Consider the following 20,956-nt stretch of genomic DNA (forward strand, 5'->3'; position numbering starts at 1 on the left):
ACAAGGATTTCTGATAACTACCATATTTATTTCAGTGTCTCTCAAGGCTCCAATTGGGGCCCGTTCTTACTTCTTATGATATTAGTGACTTAAATTGTAAATTTTTAATGTATACTATTGATATAAAAATTGAGCTTCTAGGTGGCTAAGCGGTTAGCGTACGTGCCTTTGGTTGGGTTCGATTCCCGGCGGGTGCTCATGTGGTTCGGATTCCATGTTAATCAGTAGGTCCCGTCTTATGTAGCGTCGCGGCTGGAAGGGACGTTAAACTTCAAATCAACTGATGTAAAAATAGATAAGTTTGTTAAGAATTTGGATAACTGTTTTGTAATTCAAAATATTAACAACATTTTGCATTAGTCCGAAATTAATGAGTTATTGTTAAACTGTAATAAAACATTTAGTGTGATTTTTACGAAAAAAGCAAACCCAGTTTAGTTTATTTATGTTGTTTAAAAACATTGGTTAAAGTTGTAAATTTCGCTAAACATGTGGATGTTGTCATTGATAACAAATTTCACTTTAATAAGCATTTAGATAATGTTGTCTCAAGGGCTCGTAGGAATCTTGGTATTTTGAAATGAACGTCAAGAGACTTTCATTTTTAGAAAACTTGCGTAATTCTTTATTATGTCAATATAAGGATTCATTTAAAATAAATATTGCTCTAGTATCTGGTAGATTGCTGTAGTAGGTGAAGTGTTAAATAGATAAGAAATTATTCAAAACTTATTTTTGTTGTTATGTTGAAAATTTAACCATTTTTCGGGAAAAACTGTAGAAAGTGAAACATTTAAATATACATTCTTAAGTTTTCGCAAAGAAGAACCGTTATGGATTTTAATGCATTCTATCTTACATGGCAAACTGATCTACAATACTTTTTTATGTTACGAGTCAATGAGTTACAAGGAAGTTAAGGAGATTTCTAACTCCCGCTTACCTAAAAGATGTTCCTGTATATAGATGTTTATCAACTGGCAATGATTTGGCTAATACTGTTCAGGTTTTCCTTGAGGGCTTTGATTTAGTTCAGAAGCAACTCTATGCTTTATTGCAGATTGGAGTTTTTTTTTTTCTATATGATTTGCATGTCTGATTTTTGTTTTAAGTTCTTTGTTTGTCATTTAATCCATAATTTTATATCATTGTGACATATTCATTTATAATTTGATGCAACTTTGTGCACAGGAAATTCTAATTCGACATATTAACTAACTAACTAACTCTATGGCCTATGGAACCCGGAGGTTCAATGCTGCGTTCACAAAAGCTCTCCACTGACTTCTATCCTTAGCTAACTGCATCCAGTTTCTACTTTGTATTCCAATCTCAGCGAGATCCATCTTAATATTGTCCTCCCATCTGCGCCTAGGTCTTCCTAATGGTCGTTTTCCGATTGGTCTTCCAGTCAAGACTTTGAAAGCGTTTCTACTTTCTTCCATTCTAGCTACATGACCTGCCCACCTAAGCCTTCTAGACTTGACGACCCTAACAATGTTGCGTAAACCGTATAAATTATGTAGTTCCTCGTTATGAAGTTTCCGCCATTCCCCGTTCCCGTTCCTCTTGGGTCCGAATATTCGTCTCAGGATCTTGTTCTCAAATACTTTCAGTCTATGTTCTTCCCTCAGACTAAGCGACTATGTTTCGCAAACATACAGAACAACAGGTATGATTATCGTTTTATATATTTTAAGCTTCAAATTCCTCGACAGAATTCGCGACGACAAGAGATTTTGAACGGAATAGTAACACGAATTCCCTGCTTTTAATCGACATTTAATTTCTTCGTGAATATGATTTTCCTCTGTTAATATTAGTCCTAGATATTTGAAAGTATCCACTTTATCAAAAGTATTATTTAATATTTTAACGCATCCATAATTTGTTGAATTACGGTCCCGACGCACTTCCATGTATTTAGTTTTCTCTGCATTTACTTCTAAACCCATGTCCCTGCAAGCGTTTAATAGGATCTCGGCATTTCTTTCTATTGTTCTCCTATCATCCCCTATTAAATTTACATCATCAGCATATGCCATAACCTGGTGAATACCGTTCAACTCTAGGCCCTGGTTGCTATCTTTGATTTTCCGTATAGCGTATTCCAGAACAAAGTTAAATAATAATGGCGACAACGCATCTCCTTGTTTCAGGCCATTTTCGACGTGAAAGCTCGTGGACAAAAATTTTCGTACCCGGATTTTATTTTGGGATTCATTTAAACATATCTTAATTAATCTAATTGTCTGTTATTTTCTGATTTTAATAAAAATATATTATTATTATTATTATTATTATTATTATTATTATTATTATTATTATTATTATTATTATTATTATTATTATTATTATTATTATTAACCTTATTTTAGTATATTAATTTCAATTAATAGTCTAAAAATAACGTTAAAATATTATTAACAAATAAGTATGTTAGATTTAACTTACCAAATCTAATTGGAGACTGACATCTAACGCAGCAAACCAGTAACAATCCAATAAGGATCTGAGGATATTTTCCCGAGGCCATTGTAATGAAATATTCACTTAATAATTGCTTCAAGACATAGCCTGTAAATAGAGAATTGTAAAACAGAATTAACCATAATTTGAATTAACAACTAACGTACAATTAAATATTCCATAGAAAATGAAACTTTAAAAATGAAAGAAAAAGCTCGATATTACTGGATCTTTGTAGTTTCTTATTGCAGCTTTTAGTGCTTTCTACATTTAAAACAGAAAGTCTACTTCTTCAAGATTTTAAGAACTCGACACGCAGGGCGGCCTGACTGTATGTTATCCTTGATTTTTTATGCAAGTTAACGTGACGCAGAAATCACAAGCATTTAATGTATAGGCCTAGTATGTATTTCGTATTTGATGAGTTACTGAATTGATTTTTTAGAGTGCTACTATTGCATTTATGTGGTGTTATTGCCTTTCTGCCTTACTTTACAGGCCTGCCAGAATATGAGACAGTAAAAGTCAGTAGATATTTGTTAGTTTTGTTTTATTATTATATACGATTGTTGAGATTTGAAGACAAAAGTGGAAGCATACATATAAAATTGCCACACTTCCACTAATGCATGTTATACACACATATATTTGAATTGTTTCTAATAAAATTTCCGTATTTTATTGGTACCAAAATAGAGATAATATTCGTGAAATGAGGAAGAAAGATAACTTATTTCATCAGAATACGTATTTAATTTAATTTTTATTTTATTTATTAATTTATATTTTATTCTTCACGAATTTATTTCTTCCTAGTAAACAACTTTCGTTAGAAAGAGCTGACATTTCGGTGTAAGATTGAAATTTTTTACACCGTACCACCCTCACATCTAAACGTATTTACACCGAAACAGTCGTATCCCAGGTTGCCTCCTTTCCAAAGCAAAATATGGGGACACTTCATGCAGCTAATTAGGAGGGGGAAATGTGCAACCGGTTCATTCCGTGTTCATAAGTCTTTCTAATGAAGAGCGAGTCATTTACCTACTCGATAAAAGGAAAGTGAGACATTTTAAATCATTTAGATCTCATATCATATAATTATTAACACCTGTAATATATTACCAGTTTAAAGAGTACGTAACCTATATATAGGCCTATTTAATACGTTCCTGTCCGCCTGCCTATCACCGGTGTGAGGTTTCCTCGTAGCTTGGAGGTTCTGTATAATAATGTAGAAACTAGAATCCAATAATAATAATAATAATAATAATAATAATAATAATAATAATAATAATAATAATAATAATAATAATAATAATAATAATAATAATAATAATAATAATAATTACCAACTTCATCAATAAACATAACGGTTGGAATATTTTGAAGTTTCGACAGCCCTACGACGGGACGCGGAACACTTTTTCCGAAATCGGGAATGTCTCGATGGAACCCTACTCTCGAAGACTATTTGATGTTTTAGAAACATCGTGTATAAGTTAACATTTATTTAAAGTGCTTCTGCTTAGGATTTTTGTTTGCGTTATCATTTATAATTTTCATTTATATGTGTGTTTATATACAAGTATTTACAGTAGCTTCCAATTGTTAATTTTATTGAACCTACTTCTATATTTTCTTTTTATTTTATGTTACTTTTTCTTACAAATTGATTGGGATTTTTGAACTAAAAACCGGAAATGTCCATTTTAAGAAAATAGATAAAAGAGAAAAAAAGAAAAGCGAACCTAACATAAGCTAGAACACGTGGACTAACTTATGTTCATTTACATGTGGGAATATGAATCGCTCTGCCTGTGTAGGGATATTATTCAGACGATTATGTGGCGAATTAAATTTTCACAAGCCTGTATCCTAGCAACCAATGTACAAAAGAAGAAATAAAAAGCAAAAAAAAAAAAAATCCAACGTTTTTTCTCTTTTTTATATCTTTCTCTGTCCTTTTTTGCACGAAGATTTGAACATGTCCGCTTGTCAATAAGGTTATTGTTAGTTTGTCTTCTTGGAAAATACGCCAGAAAAAGAACTAAGTGCCCTCCCCAACATCTGCTTCTCCAACGTAGGTGGAAGGGAGGTAATCCATGTAACAGGAAAGAAAAAAAAAAGACAAAACTAGGTCATTCTATGAGCAAAATGTAATGAATTGTATGGATGCCAGTTTCCAATACTTTTTAACTACATACTACTGGAAGATACATAAGGAAAGAGCACTGTTTGAACGGCTTCTATTGAAAAATCGATTGAACAAATACTACGTGAAGGATAGGAAAAGAAAAACATACTTTCTTGTTCTTTTAGTCGGCACAGGAAAAATGACATTATTTACTTACTTATTATGCGTAGAGGGGTTAGGCTTTTTCACAGCTAAGATTACTTAATACAAGTTTTTTATTATTATTATGTATTTTCCTTCCTCCTTCCAACTGCCAATAGACATTGGAATTGAACGTACGTAGGGTGTTTTAAAGAAGAGAACAAAAATTCAAGCATTACCTTTCTTCTTCTTCTTCTTCTTTTTATCGCCATACCTGATGTAATGCATCAACAGTATATTGATTTTTCAATTTATTTACAGAAGACAACAAGCAGAATTATGAACTAACCACAGAATTAACGTTGGTAGATATGATTTATTTTATTTAGAATAGGGATTTGCAACCTGGGATTTGTCAGGAGTAAACAAGCGGTCCACAAGCTAACGACAGAAATAAACTGTGAAATTATGAATAAAGTACAAATTCTAATGGCCACTTAAATTTGGGTTTAACTAATTTCACAGACGCAACATCTTTGACATTTTGTTTCCTATTCCTATTCAAGATCTCTACAGTACTGAAGCCTTAATAATTATTTGATTTTAAGTACTCTTCAAGTATCCATTTTAGCATCATTAGACACACTTAATAACATTTGCAATAAATATATTGTTTCACTCAGCGAGTGGTTTAAATCTATAGAAAGCAAAGTTTGTATAGTCACCAGTAAAAGTATATTTCCCTCAAGTGCTTTAATTCCATTACTTGGAGTCCAGATAATTTAGTTTGTAAAACGCCTGGGCAGACGCAACCCAACTTACGCGTAACTCTTCTCTGCACTGACAGCAGTTGGTAGCGGTCTTTATGCAAGCAAAATTGAGAGTAGATGACGCACGAAATATTTCTCCATTCTGAGCTGAATCTCTATGGTTCAGAGTAATGCTGTCGAAATCGGTTTTTTGGAAAAAACCGAAAACCGATTTTTGAAAAAGTCAAATTTCATAAAACCGAAATGTCGGTTTTAAAATCCGAAAACCGCTTTTAAAAAACGCTTTAACGGTTTCGGTTTCGAAAACCGTATTTGCAGTTTTCGATTTTCAGAAACCGGTTTTCTCAAAACCCGAAAACCGCAAATTTTGCAAAAATTTGACAGTACTAGCTGTGACTTGTACAACCAATGAACTATCCTTTTCACACAGTGCTGCACATATTAACATAATAGTCTTGGAGCAAATAAAAAAAATTAAAGCACACATATAAATTAATACAATTGTTTCGATTGATAGATGCTTTCACAATTGTTAAAAGGTGTAATTAAAAACAGCAAACATTGTTTCTGCTTTGAAAAGGGCAAACATGGTTTTGCTTATAAATCCGCAAACACGGCTTCGTGCGGCTTTCGCTTTTGAAAAGAGCTTTTGCGGTTTCCGTTTGGAAATCCGCTTTTGCGGTTTCGGTTTAGAAAACCGCTTTTGCGGTTTCGGTTTTGAAAACCACTTTTGCGGTTTCGGTTTCCAAAACCGCATTTGCGGCTTCGGTTTTGAAAACCTCATTTGTGCTTGTCAGTTTTCAGAAAACCGGTTTTCTCAAAAACCGAAAACCGCAAATGTCACAAAAATTCGACAGCACTAGTTCAGAGCTTGTCGTTCAATGAGCACCATGTATTAATCTCAATATTGATGTTTATGTAATGCATGGGAACCGGTCAAAACCCCCACAGCCAAAACACCCACACTCAAGAAATGTCAAAACGCCCACACAAACGGTCATAACCCCCACACAAATGGACAAATCTTCCAAACACACGAACGGTCATAACCCCCACAGCCAAAACCCCCACACCCAAGAAATGTCAAAACGCCCACACGATCGGTCATAACCCCCACACAAATGGACAAATCTCCCAAATACACGAACGGTCATAACCCCCACAGCCAAAACCCCACACTGGTAATCGGTCATAACCTCCAACGGTCATAACTCCCACACAAATGGACAAAACAGCCACACATAGCAACGGTCACAATCCCCACATAAATGGACAAAACCTCCACACAAATGGACAAAACTCCCACATGAAGAAATTGTCACAACTGCCACACAAATGGACAAAACCCCCACACAATCGGTCAAATCTCCCACACTCTGAAATGATCCTGGTTGTATGTCTTGCCCTTGTACTTTTTAATAACATTTTTTATTCCACTTAAACTGATGTTGCAACTATTCTTCTTGCACTGTTTTGTAATGACAGAAACACTAAAGTGGGCGTCGTAAAAGCCGCAACAAAGACGTGCAATCACGATATTTTCAGAGTGTGGGGGATTTGTCCGATTGTGTGGGGGTTTTGTCCATTTGTCTGGCAGTTGTGACAATTTCTGCGTGTGGGAGTTTTGTCCATTTGTGTGGGGGTTTTGTCCATTTATGTGGGGATTGTGACCGTTGCTATGTGTGGGAGTTTTGTCCATTTGTGTGGGAGTTTTGACCGATCGTGTGGGCGTTTTGACATTTCTTGAGTGTGGGGGTTTTGGCTGTGGGGGTTTTGACCGTTCGTGCGTTTGGGGGGATTTGTCCATTTGTGTGGGAGTTATGAACGATCGTGTGGGCGTTTTGACATTTCTTGAGTGTGGGGGTTTTGGCTGTGGGGGTTTTGACCTAGACCCTAATGTATTACTTCATTATACACTGTATGTTCACAGAAATAAAAATACTGACCATGCATGAATCAGAAAATGCTTGAAACTAGACGAAAATATCAAATCTGGAACAACTGTTGGAAATAAGTTTGTAAATCACTGTTTCCATTCACCGACCTTCACCGATTCTCCTCATTCCAGCATCTTTTTCTTTCTAGAGAAGAGATCTTGCTTGCCACACTGAGTATGTATTGAAATTGAAACATTTCAAAAGTTTTAACCTGACCGGGATTTGAACCCGATTCTCCTGAATAGACGTTTAATGCGATAACCACTTACTTACCGCGCTACTTCATCTTCAATCCAAACTATTAGCTAGTTAAAATTGTTTAATGGGAGACTATACACAAGATACTAATGAACATATTAGGAGACATTCCTTATGTGAGTCATAATGAATTACTCGAGATTTTCTTCTTTAACTGAAAAACAAGTTATATAGACTGTCAATGAGGGAAATATCATGAAACGTTCTTCAAGTTGAAACAGCCTCATCGTTTTAACGATGGTCTCGATTTACATTACTATTCTTCCTCATCTTAACTTCTAATTTCCAAAGAAGAAAAGACGGCAGACATTTTTCGCATTCTTTTCATTGTATCAACAGGTGCAGAAATAGAAAGTTCTATTCTTATCTTTCGTAACTACTAGTTTATTTTCTTATCTTTGTATAAGGAATTTGTAGCAGATTGGTAAAGCATGAAACTTCTATGGCACAGACCCGGGTTTTAGGGTTTTTAGACTAATTTTAACATATTTGGGGGAGTAATTTTGTGGTTCACTGGCGTTTCGTCACGTCTCTGCCGCTGGTCAAACGCTGGTGGTATAATTTTCAAAATGGAAGTGGGACCACAGGGATCGTCACTGTGGGGCATCCAATTTTTGACGAAATGTCGCAAATTGCCCATCGTTTGTCCTGAGATTAGAATGTCTCGTCTCAACTGACGCTTTCGGCATTGGGTAGCTTGAGTTTCAGGTTGTTTACATTATAAGGCTTTTTCTACATTTCACAAAAACAAAATTTCCATACAAAATAACGTAATAAACAGAAAATATGTATATAAAAATATGTTTGAGTGCGCGGGCCACACATCACGTCTTCGCAGGCCAGTGGTTAGATATTTTGATTTACCCAATTTCGAGTAGACTGGATAAAATGTTGAACTCGACAATCTGCAATATATATTAATGGCTCGGGAAAGAATATAATTATAAAGAAATATCCGAAGAGATAACTTTAAACTGTAGTTTCACATGACATTTAGCCTCGATGCTCAAGCAGGGCGTTAAACTTCCTCATATCTATATGCTGCAACAATATCCACTAATACCACTTCTGACATTCATTTTCAACAGTTTGCTTTGACAATTTAGGTTTGAATTCTCTTGGCTATTGTTTCTTCATAAGACTTTCTATTTTATTATGACCGAAACAAGGGTTTTACAACATTGAAATCGTAAATGTGTGCAATTTGTTGAAGAAATTTCACATCAATTTTTTCCTCCTTAATTAAGAGCGATGTCTTACAAGGGAATGGTCCCAAAATGACGAACCCTAGTTGGACGAAATTTTGTATAGGTACTAATTTGAGGTCGGTGAATAACGTGAGAACATTCATTCGATTCGCTCTTGCCTACTTTGTGAGACATACAGGGTAATGCAAAACAGAATGCAACATGAGGCATCTAGATAATCCGAGTCGGAGTTAGACAAAATTTCGTAGATACTAGTTTGAGGTCGGTGAATAACGCGGGAATAGTCATTCGATTCGTTTTAGCGTACTTTACGAGATATACAGGCGACAAAAAGCAACATAATACAGCTATATAAGAAACAGGTCTAAATATATGTACTTTGTCCTAAAGAGTGTCGTAATAGCACACAAATTTAAAAAACTACAGTCAAAACACAACGAATTGAAATTAAAATGAGACATACCCTAACGATGGTAGTGTGGATTGCAAATGAAGTGAGATGGACAAAGAGCCATGAAACAGTAAGAAATGCTGTTGCCCACAATCTTCTGTTGCAATATATCATCGTCAACTTGATATAGAATTTGCAGAACGTTTCCTAAACCACTGTTCTGTTCTTTTGTTAGATATCCAGCCGTCCGCCACGCATACACTAACATGTCTTGCAGTGCAGGGAACAGAATGGAGGAGAGAGCACAGAATGTAATTTTATTATAAAAATTCTATCATGCAACTTTTTACACTATTTTGAAGTATAATCTTGTGTCCAAAATATTCTTCAATTCTCCGAAAGACAAGTTTGTACTGCCGGAAAAAGTAAACGTCAAGTGGCTACACAAATCTCGTACCCTTGGGAGGAATTATTGTATTCGAAGCGTCTTCTTGTGTAACATCTGTTGGGTGTTAAAAATTTCATGATTAGTCTGTTAACTCCAGGAATCTAATATGGAGACGTATCACGATCAGGAATGAACACGTTCAACAGTTTCGTACATGTAGCTTCGTGAGTTTTCCCGACTTGGTAGCATTAACAACAAACTTAAATGGAATGTATCTGTCTAAAATTTATAAGAACTTGTAATGCCCCGCTATTGTGCATCAGCACCGCATTACAGTTACACAAGATTTTAGTATGTGATAATGTGGACATTAGTCCGTACTGAAAGATAAATTCTCAATTAAATTTTTTCCTAATGTTTCCGGCATGATAACTGATGATTTACAACTAAAAATAATATCAAGGAAATATACCTATATTAATCCAGAAGTGGTTATTATTATTAATACTAATGGAATACATTAATCCGCCTAAAAGTTATATATATGCGATTTGAATATTTAAGAGGTACAAAAGAGTACTAAGATATAAACGAAACATATAATATGTAATGAATAAAAGGTATATATAAATATGAGTAATAATATAAATAATACAGTGAATAATTATGATGATGATGAAAACTTCAGACGAAAAAGAGAAATATTATTTATCATGTGGCGGAAGGGAATATTAGTTTTACAAATAATAATAATAATCATTATGGATGAGATGGAATGTGTATATATATCAAGATGTTACTGAACATTGAACTATATTGGATTGTTATACAGAATTTATTCACCTAGTCGATTGTATCTGTTATTATTTTATGTAGAGAATTTTGTAATGAACGATAACAGCTACATATGTATCGCATTTTATTTGTTTTATGTTTATTTTGGATTTAAAACATATATCTAAATTTGAATTAGAATATAAGATTGTTGTTTGAATAAGTATCTTCCATATATTCTAACGTGTAATAGCCTCACATTGAGTGGTTTTATCAAAATTTTAATCTGAAGACCTTCTGATTAGATTTCCCAAGTCGTAATGCGCGAGGATGACGACTCCGTTGACGCATTGCCAAATTAATAGATGTTTACATTATACCAGAAGTATCGCCATATTCCTAATCATCTCATTTCAGGATTACATTTTATTAAGAAATTTTGACTTCCAAATTCAAGAGCATTTCAAACTCTCCTTTCGGTTCTTGGAAACATATGTAAAATTGTGTCCCTTATGTGCCAGCCGATAACATATGAAACTGAAGAGTGTAGAAATGCGTGGTAGACGCGATTGATTTCACAACTGCATGCGTATGTTCTTCACTTGGCTGTGCTAAAGTTCTACAAGATATCAGCTCGTATTCAAATCGCGTCTGATCAGTACTGAATGCATAAACAGCATTGTATGGAGTTTCTGATATAATTTTATACGCATCCGCCACAAAAACTTTTCCTGTGTTAATTAATTCTGACAGCTCCTGTACATCTTTTCTAGAAACAAATTTTGTGATTTTTCTGGAGCTGATCCTGTTTTGATTTTGAAGCGGCGGAGAAACTTTCCTGATGAAAGTAAGCCGATAATTATGTTTTTTTGTTGATACTAGACCACTTTTTTAAATCAACATCATGAATAGTTAAGCCCTGTTGGCTTGAAACCCTGAATGCTTGTAACAAGTCCACTCTAATATCGTCCAATATGGTGTCTTTTGGACGTATTTTACTGTATTTGAGAATCTTACCTTCATAATTTAATGTGCACTTGTATTTTTTTTTACTGTAGATAACCACAAAGCCTTGTTCCCTCGAGCTTTTAAGGTATCATAATGTTCCTTAATCTTCTTATACCTCTTAATAACAGTTTCATTAATTGGTGTACTTACTACGTGTTGCTCCGGACTTGATTGTTCGTATTCACTAGTGAAAGTCCAGGTTCACATTCTAGAACTTCATTGTCCTCACTGTCTCTGTCTAACTTGTTACACTTTACAGTAAGTGTCCTATCTTTATATTTGTCCCGTATTAGTTCTAACAGTGCACATGCAAATGACTTATCTTCTATCCCTTCCTCAACTATGTCGTCATACAACTTTTCAACTTCCACTTTTAAAATATTCACAACATTAATAAGATTCAGGCATATCATCTTGTAAGCTTCCGTACAATGTAAAGAATACACTGACCCTACTTTCCCAAGGAAAGGTACGAACATAGCACAAGGGCACTAAAAAGAACACTGCAGATGATAGATACAGTCTATTCATGAACATAAGACTATATGTGTTTAGGTAGATAGCTGCGCTTTATTTGTTTCTGTACCTATATACGTCACTACTTGTGATCTCGACCGTGTACAGCTAAAATTTACTCTATGCCACACAGACAACTAAACGTTCTATCCGTAACTATCAACCCCATCCCAAAACTTCACAGGGCTCGTCATTCGTTCGTCCTAGCACGCATACGTTTATTACATGTTGCGCAAACTATAATGTCCCATGGTATTCCACGTTACAAAATTTTGCGAGAACATTTTGCTGCACCATCACAAATCTTGAAGTGTATTTACAGCAACACATTGTGTATGTTGAAGCAAGTACCAGACACTGTTGCTGATCACGCAAAATTCAGGCAAAAAAATATTCGCACCAGTACACTCCCTGCAGCAAAATGGTGGCCCGTGTAGCGCAGTCGCTAACGCTCTTGCCTTCGGTGAGAACGGTCCCAGCTTCGATTAACAGTGGGGGCACTCGGTGGAAAAAGTGTAACAGCTTTTTCAGGCCAGCCACCTTGAATAAGGTTTTCCTGGGTTTTCCTCACTCACAACAGGCAAATTCCGGGGTGGTACCTAACTTATAGGTCCGAGGTAGCTTCCTTCCTTCCCTTTCCCCGGATAGTATGCTCGCCGAGGGACGTCATTTGCGAGACAAGTCAAACGCGACGAGCTAAATGGCCATAAGATGGCGAGAGCCCAGAAATCTAAATCCTAAATAACTCAAATCGTGAAGGGCTAAATGACCTTAGATGCCGAAAGCCCAGAAACCTAAATCCTAAATCGTGCAGCAAAACATGCGTCGGAAACATTTGTTACAATCCAGTCTGCATTCTGGGGATTCTAGCATGTCCACCAAGAAATTGTAACCAGGAATGTTGATTCTCTATATATCATGTCCAACGGTAATTTCGAATTACTTGAATTAAACTCTCGTGTTCATCTGCTTTAGTTGGATAAGCGAGGAACTTGCTACATTTGAATCATGTATGCCGAATTACAGCCTAACATGTACAGCAAGCGACATTGACAAGCAGCGCATGGTCGGACGCACTCGAACATGTGGGTAGGACTGTTTGTTTTCACAAACCTTGTCCATTATTGTTTACTTTAGTCTCTGGAACCCCTTCATTATTTGTTGACCTTCCACTGTGCTACTGCAACTGGTAAATAGTGCGATTTCATGGACATTCATCCTCAAAGACTCGTGCTTCTTTCCAGGATTTCAACATCTACAACTGTTTCCCCTTCTATATTCGTTTGGAACCCCCTTCATCGACGGGACATTTTTCTGCGACACCATTGCGTTCCTCATTATCGCCATGAGATTTCACATATTCATTTTGGTATCCACTTTTGGGCTTTCATCTCTCTATACCGGTGTATTACAGAATGTTTAAGTACGGAAAAGCGAATCGAATGACTACTCCTACGTTATTCACCGACCTCAAGTTAGTATCTATACGAAATTTCGTCCAACTCGGACTCGGATTACATAGTTATCTTATGTTGCACTATTTGCATCACCCTTTATATCTCATAAAGATCGCAAAAGCCAATCGAATAACTATTCCTACGTCATTCACCGACCTCAAGTTAGTATTTATACGAAATTTCGTGCAACTTTGACTCGGATTACATAGTTGTCTTATGTTGCATTGTTTTGCATCGCCCTGTATATCTCGCAAAGTACGCAAAAGCGATTCGAATGACTAATCCCACGTTATTCATCGACCTCCAATTAGTATCTGTAGGAAATTTTGTCCAACTCGAACTTGTCAAGTTGGAACCATTCCCTTGTTAGAGTAGTGGGATAAGCATTGGTTTCACACACCCCGATGACCATGGGATCGATTCCCGTTAAATAATGAAAGGAAACTTTTATCACTTGTAATAATGATACTTCTAATGTAAGATAACATGGAAAACATTAAAATTCTCTCGGCCTTAGTGTTGAGACAACTTTCTTCAGTGCACTTGCAATAGAAAGGTGAAATATGAAACACGACTACAAGATAAGTCAACCGTATCAACCTCGATTCTTACTGTCTGGGAACGTAACTTGTCTGGCGAACAACTGATGAATACGTAAGGCATATCGTTAGTAGGAGTCAAAAATACAACTGATCAAAAACAAAGGTTATTGTTTCCCAGCAATTTCTTATAGGTTTCTTCTACTTTTTCTTCCTCTACTACTGCTAGGAATATTAATGTTTTAAGCAATTCACCATTTCAGATATAGAATATAAATCAAAAACTTCATAGAATATAAAATATGTAGCCAAGTTTCGACCTTCCAATAATAATAATAATAATAATAATAATAATAATAATAATAATAATAATAATAATAATAATAATAATAATAATAATAATAATAAAGAAATAACAGAACTACAATACCAATTACGTAAACAATACTATCAAATAAAGAAAAAATAATTGACACGACAGGATTCGAACCCAGGTCATGCCATACCAGTTTTCTGCTTTACCAATCTGCCACAAATTCCTCATACAAAGATGAGAAAACAACCGTGGCGGTTTCTCTTAATGTTTGCATGTTTATACAAACCTCCTTCCAATATTTTCATTTTTTATTTGTGCTAAATCACTTTTCATTTTATTGTCAACATCATATTTTCTTAAACAAGTGCATTTGAAACGGGGCTGGCTAGTTGCTTTCTGCTTGATAGTTTGCCAAACTCCCAAGCTTTAACAGCTTCTGGGCCCTTGCGGGGTTGCTCAGTAAGAGGGGGCTATCACGCCATGCACTGCCTCATAAGGATCCACATGCTTGCACATCTTTTGCAAACAAATCTACCAAACAAAAACAGCCTTTCCAAAACATAACGCTTTGGAACTGGAATTTCACCACCGTCCCTCCCCCTGCAGTATTGGTTGACACGGTTCTCGCCTGAAGGGGAATAGTCTTTGTGACAATGTTGCTTATCGTAACCAAGTCGCTACAGAGAGAGAGAGAGAGAGAGAGAGAGAGAGAAAACTTGCGCCTTGCCTAAAAGCTAGATTGCCAAGTGGTCATAACTATTGGTTCTGTCAACCAAGTAACGTCAAGGCAGCTATGAAAACAGTAAAGGCGACCCCGTGACAAATTGAGGGTGTCGATATTTAATAGACTCGTATTTGAATAAGTAGAAATTTGGCAGCATAGATACAATGTTTTCCTTTTCATGTGTGCATGGGTGAATGAGAAAATTGGAAGGCAGTTTTTAGAAAAAGGGCGTTAACTGGGGAAGGGGTGAGGTTTTAAAGCGGGTAGCGGACTTTGTTGTGTTGTATGTATATATTGTTGCTGTAATTGCATAATTACGTGTCTGTCCCTGATATACGTGAACTAGCAATATAGTAGCAATGAATTCTGTAACGTCTCTGTTGAATTAGCCGTTATCGAAAAGAACTTCAGAAGCAAACCTACTTATGAAAGACATCGGAAGACCGATTCTGACTCTCAATATAACGCAAGTAACTAGAAGTCAGAAACGAACATCTACAAGGAAGTTTAATCTCAACTTGTACGAACAGCATAAGTGGTTATGTGAATGTGAAATTAAAAATGCTTTATTTTGTTTTCCCTGTTTGTTGTTCGGGGCGGAGGAAGATGCATGGAGTGAAAAAAGGTGCGGATATCCAGCATTTGCACGACAAAAAAAAAAGAAAGAAAGAAAAAAAGAAAAAAGAAAAGAAAAAATCGTCAGGTCATCTCACTGTGTTGGGAAACGTGAATATTGCTGCTCAACTAAATGCCGGTTATAGGCGGTCCATTGAGAATCACAATCAAAAAGTGACGCAAAACAGGTACGTGCTCAATATCAATTGCATTTGGTTTCGTGGCACCTTCGAATTGGCTTTAAGAGGACATGATGAAAAACAGACTCGTCTTCAAATCGAGGCGTTTTTTGTAGATTAATTAATTTCAGTGCAGAACTTGACAGCGCTCTCAAGAGTCATTTAGAAAGCGCAATAATTTTCAAGAGTACGTCAAAAATCATACAAAATGAGCTTCTCCATTGCATGCTTGAAGCATGCCATGAAGAAATCGCTATTATTATTTATAATAACTATCAGTGGCGTATTTAGTGGGACTTCCTGGCTTAAGCCCCCCCCCCCCCGAAATCTTACTTACTATAGTAAAGTATATAAAATATCTTGCAGAATTTTTACGTTATCAAGCAAAGCCCCCCCAAGAGTTAGCAAAGCCCCCCGAAACAAAATCGTGAATACGCCATTGCTATTAATAATAATAATAATAATAATATTATTATTATTATTATTATTATTATTAAACTATTATTATTTATAATAATAATAATAATGAAAAAGGAGAGGTCATCTATTGTGCACCACCTAAAATTCGAAGCACCAGCCGCCACTGGAAAATAAACTAGTAGTTACGGAAAAAATAAATGGCACTTTCTCTCTCTACACGTGTTGATACAATTCAAATAATGCGAAAATACAGTCTGCTGTCTATTCTTTGGAAATTAGAAGTTGAGGAAGAATAGTAACGTAAATCGAGACCATCGTTAAAAACTTCAAAAACTTCCCGTGGTATTTTCTTCATTGACAGTCTATATAACTTGTTTTTGAGTTAAAGAAGGAAATCTCGAATAATTCATTGTGACACTCACATAAGGGACGCCTCTTTATATGATCATTAGTATCTTGCGTATAGTCTTCCATTAAACGATTTTAACTAGCTAACAGTTTGGGTGGAAGATGAAATGAGCGGTAAGTAAGTGGTTAGCGCATTAAACTTGTATTTGGGAGACCCGGGTTCAAATCCCGGCTAGGTTCAAACTTTTTCAAATGTTTCAATTTCAATTTCAATACATACTCAGTGTGACAAGCAAGATATTCTCTCCTGCAGAAAGAAAAAAGATGTTGGAATAAGGAGAATTGGAGAAAGTCTGTCAATGGAGACAATGCTTAAAAAATTTGTTTCCAGCAGTTGTTCTAGATTTGGATATTTTCTTCTACTTTCAGGCATTCTCTGATTCATGCGTGGTCAGTATTTTTATTTCTCTGAACATACAGTTGAGTTGTTGAGTTGATTTTAGTTTAGCGTCCCTTTCAGCAGCGAGGCTATATGAGACGTGGACCTACTGATTAACGTGGAATCCGAACCACATGAGCTCCCGCCGGGAATCGAACCCGGGTCTCCCACGCCAAAGGCGCGTACGCTAACCGCTTAGCCACGGGGGAGCTCTCTCTGAACATACAGTATATAGCGAAATAATACATTACATAAACAGCAATATTGAGAATAATAAATGGTGTTCTTTGGACAACACGATTCCAACAATAGAGATTCATCTTAGAATCTAGTACTGTTTCGTAAGTCACCTACTTTACAATTTTACCTGCATAAACACCTGGATCAGGGCTAGCAACTGTTGTCAGAGCCGAGAAAAGTTACGTGTAAGTTGGGTTGCATCTGTTACGGCGTTCTCGCAACTGCAAATTATGTGGATCCCAAGTAATGGAATTAGAGCACTTATTGAGAGATACTTTTACTGGTGGCTGTACGTATTTAATTTCCATAGTGTTATGTGTGTTTTTGTGTATTATTTGCCGAAATTCGGTTTAAATGGATAAACTACAAACTAAGCAAGATATTTTAAGTGAGTTACTACGTTCTTCTAAGCCTGATGTACTGGAGATATTTGACGATAAGTCTGAAAGAGAAAACGAACCAGATTTTTTGGAAGATAATGATGTTACACCAGACGTTTTTTCACCTAGAACAAACTTGAGATTCCACATGAAATCTAAAAAGGATACCAGCTGAACCTATATTGTTTTATATAATAAACAGCTGACAATAGTCTCTTATTCGCCTAAGAAAAATAAAATTGTACTTGTCCTATCCGAACAAGCATCAAGGGTGTATCTTCAAGAAAGATAATACTTTGTCAGAAAAGATCCATTTCTACAACTGTACAAAAGGAGGAGTTGATGTATTCGACCAAATGTCTGTTCAGTGCTCACGTAGGAGAAAGACAAGAAAATGGCCCCTTTGCATCTTCTACGGAATTTTGAAGTGCCGGAGTAAACTCGTACATAGTCTACGAAGCTAATATCTACTTTGCTATTCAGACCCAAATACCAAGATTATTGTTACTTTTTTTTACACTAGCAGGAAACCACATGATGCCATGCATGAAAGAAAGACTGCAGAATTCGAAGAGGAATTAAGACTGCTATAGCAAGCCAATTGGGTGTCCCGGTGTCAAAGCCGCCAGAACCTATCAATCGAAAGGCTGGAAAGTGCAGTATCTGTCCAGGAAGCAAGGATACGAAAACCACTATCCGATGTGCTGAGTGTAAGAAGTTTACTTACAAAATACGTCTCATAAATCTTTTTCTGCCAATTGCAAGGAAGAAAACTATAGAAGACTTAAAAACTATGAGACTTCCAAATCTAGTACAAAATGTAAGATTTTTTCTTTTGACAAATTACACATTGTAAACTCTAAAGTAGCATGTAAAAGTACTTTTTTTTTCTTTTGGAGAAGTTCGAGATCTAAAGAATACTTTAAAATAGTTTTTCAATAAAAAAAATTTACATTTTTCCATGAAACAATGAGCTTTTCTTATTTTGGGGCACACAATACCCCAATGTATAGTTAATGTAACAGAAATTGATGTGTACGGTTCGAGCGTTGATAACTTTTACAATAAACGTATTGTTTTGCTCAGTGAAAAGTTTAAATCAAATTTGTCTATAAAAAGCAAAGCTTGCACGATAATAAATAATTATGCATATTATTATTGCAGAGTTAAAAATTCAATGGTGCACCTGAAATAAGAGAACGAGATAGACAAAAAGAACGCATGATCAATGAGCAGGGGCGAGGGGGAGGAAGGCGTGAAGTATGCAGCGTTTACGAAACGAGCCGCTAGCTAAATAGGGTTGGGAAACTCTGTCTCAATCTGTTTCAGAATGACTTGGGCTAGAAAGACCATAGACAAAAGTCTGTTGAATTCAGTAGGAAGCTTGCACATGAGAGATCTTTGGATTATTGCAAACCTAGATTTGGGAACACAGAATTGACAAGCTTGTAGGTTGAGGGGGAGCTTGCAAATTAAGTGTGGATGGTAAATAGTGACAGTTTATTTTGCCATTTACAATTTTATGTAGAAGCAAAATCAGTTTTTTTTTTTTTTTTTTTTCGACGAGTAGATATGATGTTACATTCAGTATTTGGATATTAGTTCCAATCTTTGACCTACGTAACTCAGAATCTACACGACGGACAATAGCTAAAAAGAAGCTGAGAGCATTCTCTAGTTCGGAAAGATGCGTTGGATAGGTCATAAACCAAATAGGCAATAAGTATTCAGAATACTACAGGAGAAATCAAGGCTTTATAATAAGCAGCTAACGTTGCCAAATTATGGATGTCTGTAAATCTATACAACATTCCTAACATTCACTTTTTATATATAATAGCAGCGAAATTCTTATTATAAAACCAGGACGCTTCAGTCGGTCAGTCATGCTCCTAATAATTCACAGTCAAGTAAATAGTTGTTGCTAACAGCGCTGCCTCCTACGTGACGCTAAGAGCAGTGGTGGGTCTAGAACGGAACCAGGGGCGTAGACCCTGAGTTTTTTGAGAGACAAAAATAATTTAAGCTATCATTTATATGTTTATGAGAGTTTGTAGTAAACTCATGGTATAACTACCATAGACTGAATTATAACTGTCCCCCAGTTTTACCTTTTAGATCCGCCACTGGCTCAGAGACGTCGCTAACGCCCAGGTAATTTACAGACAAGGCAAAGGCTTAAGGGGATAGGGTAAGAACCCCAAATATGAGGATAGGCACCTAAATTAAGATTCCTACCTAAGAGCTGGAATCTAGTGGAAGCGAGCTTGGAGAGTTGTTAGTATAATGGAGTCTGGAAAAAAATGTCTCTCTAGTTTGTTTTTTTTTTTTTTTTTTTTTACGTGCACACATAAGGCGCTGAAAATGGAGAGGGGAAGTTGATATTCATTCTATCTTTACTTGCTTTGATATCAGTGAATATGCATATTGTAACATGTAATACGCATGTTATCTTACGCGTAACCAAACTGGCAATACGCATGTAACAAGTCTTCTTCCACTTACATTTGAGATGGCGTTAATCAGGGCCGGCCTTAAGCCGATTGAACCGATTGCTCCCAATCGGGCCCCGCTCCTAAGGCGGCCCCGCGCTATTTCCGTCTACTCTACCCTCCACTGGCGTTTTAACAGCGTATTAGGCCCCAGAGTAAATGTGTTGTAGTACCTATGACTAAATTTTGCTCTTATACATGTAATTAATACATGCCATTCTGCTCGCAGGGCCCCCGATAAAGTGGCTATGGTACCATTAAGACGGCTCTGCTACTCTCGGTTGTCAAATACACACAACAACATATTGCAATACAGGTACACTCATGTCCAAAATTATTGTCCCATGTCTATAAATATGTTATTGTAGGGATATAATTTGATAACGAATTCGCCCGGTATTTCTTATGATGTTAGTATGTGTATAATCAGCAAATACATGTATGTGGCAAATTTCGTGTCAAAAGAGCAGTAAATAAGAACAATAAAACGAAAATAAAACTTTCTTGTCCATTTAGCAACATTTTGTTTTACGCACTCTAATTTTCGTATTTATAATTCTTTTCCTATGAAATTTACCACAAATATACATTTCTCGATTATACACATAGTATCAGTATTAAAGGTATTCTGCGAAATCATCATCATGTTATGTTCTTACAAGAAGACAGTTATAGATATGCGACATATTATTTTCGACATGAGTGTACATCCATGAACTCTCCCTAAAAAGTAAATGGATAATTTGTATTAAGCTTCGGGGCATAAGTAAATATTTTTTTGAATTTAATGCTGCAGTAGTTTTTTTTTTT

The 20,956-nt window shown here is 35.9% G+C and overlaps 1 protein-coding gene across 1 annotated transcript in view; it reads right to left on the minus strand.

Annotated features, from left to right (window-relative positions):
- LOC145678627 (ionotropic receptor coreceptor Ir8a-like) overlaps positions 1-20,956 on the minus strand; it is a 100,485-nt gene that overhangs the window by 45,836 nt on the left and 33,693 nt on the right. The window contains exon 2 of the mRNA XM_081748987.1: positions 2,455-2,577. Coding sequence (XP_081605113.1) covers positions 2,455-2,577 — 123 coding nt within the window. The remainder of the gene's footprint in view (positions 1-2,454; positions 2,578-20,956) is intronic.

This window comes from Thermobia domestica, chromosome 1, assembly GCF_964235325.1.
Source record: "Thermobia domestica chromosome 1, izTheDome1.hap1.1, whole genome shotgun sequence".
NCBI classification, from domain to species: domain Eukaryota; kingdom Metazoa; phylum Arthropoda; class Insecta; order Zygentoma; family Lepismatidae; genus Thermobia; species Thermobia domestica.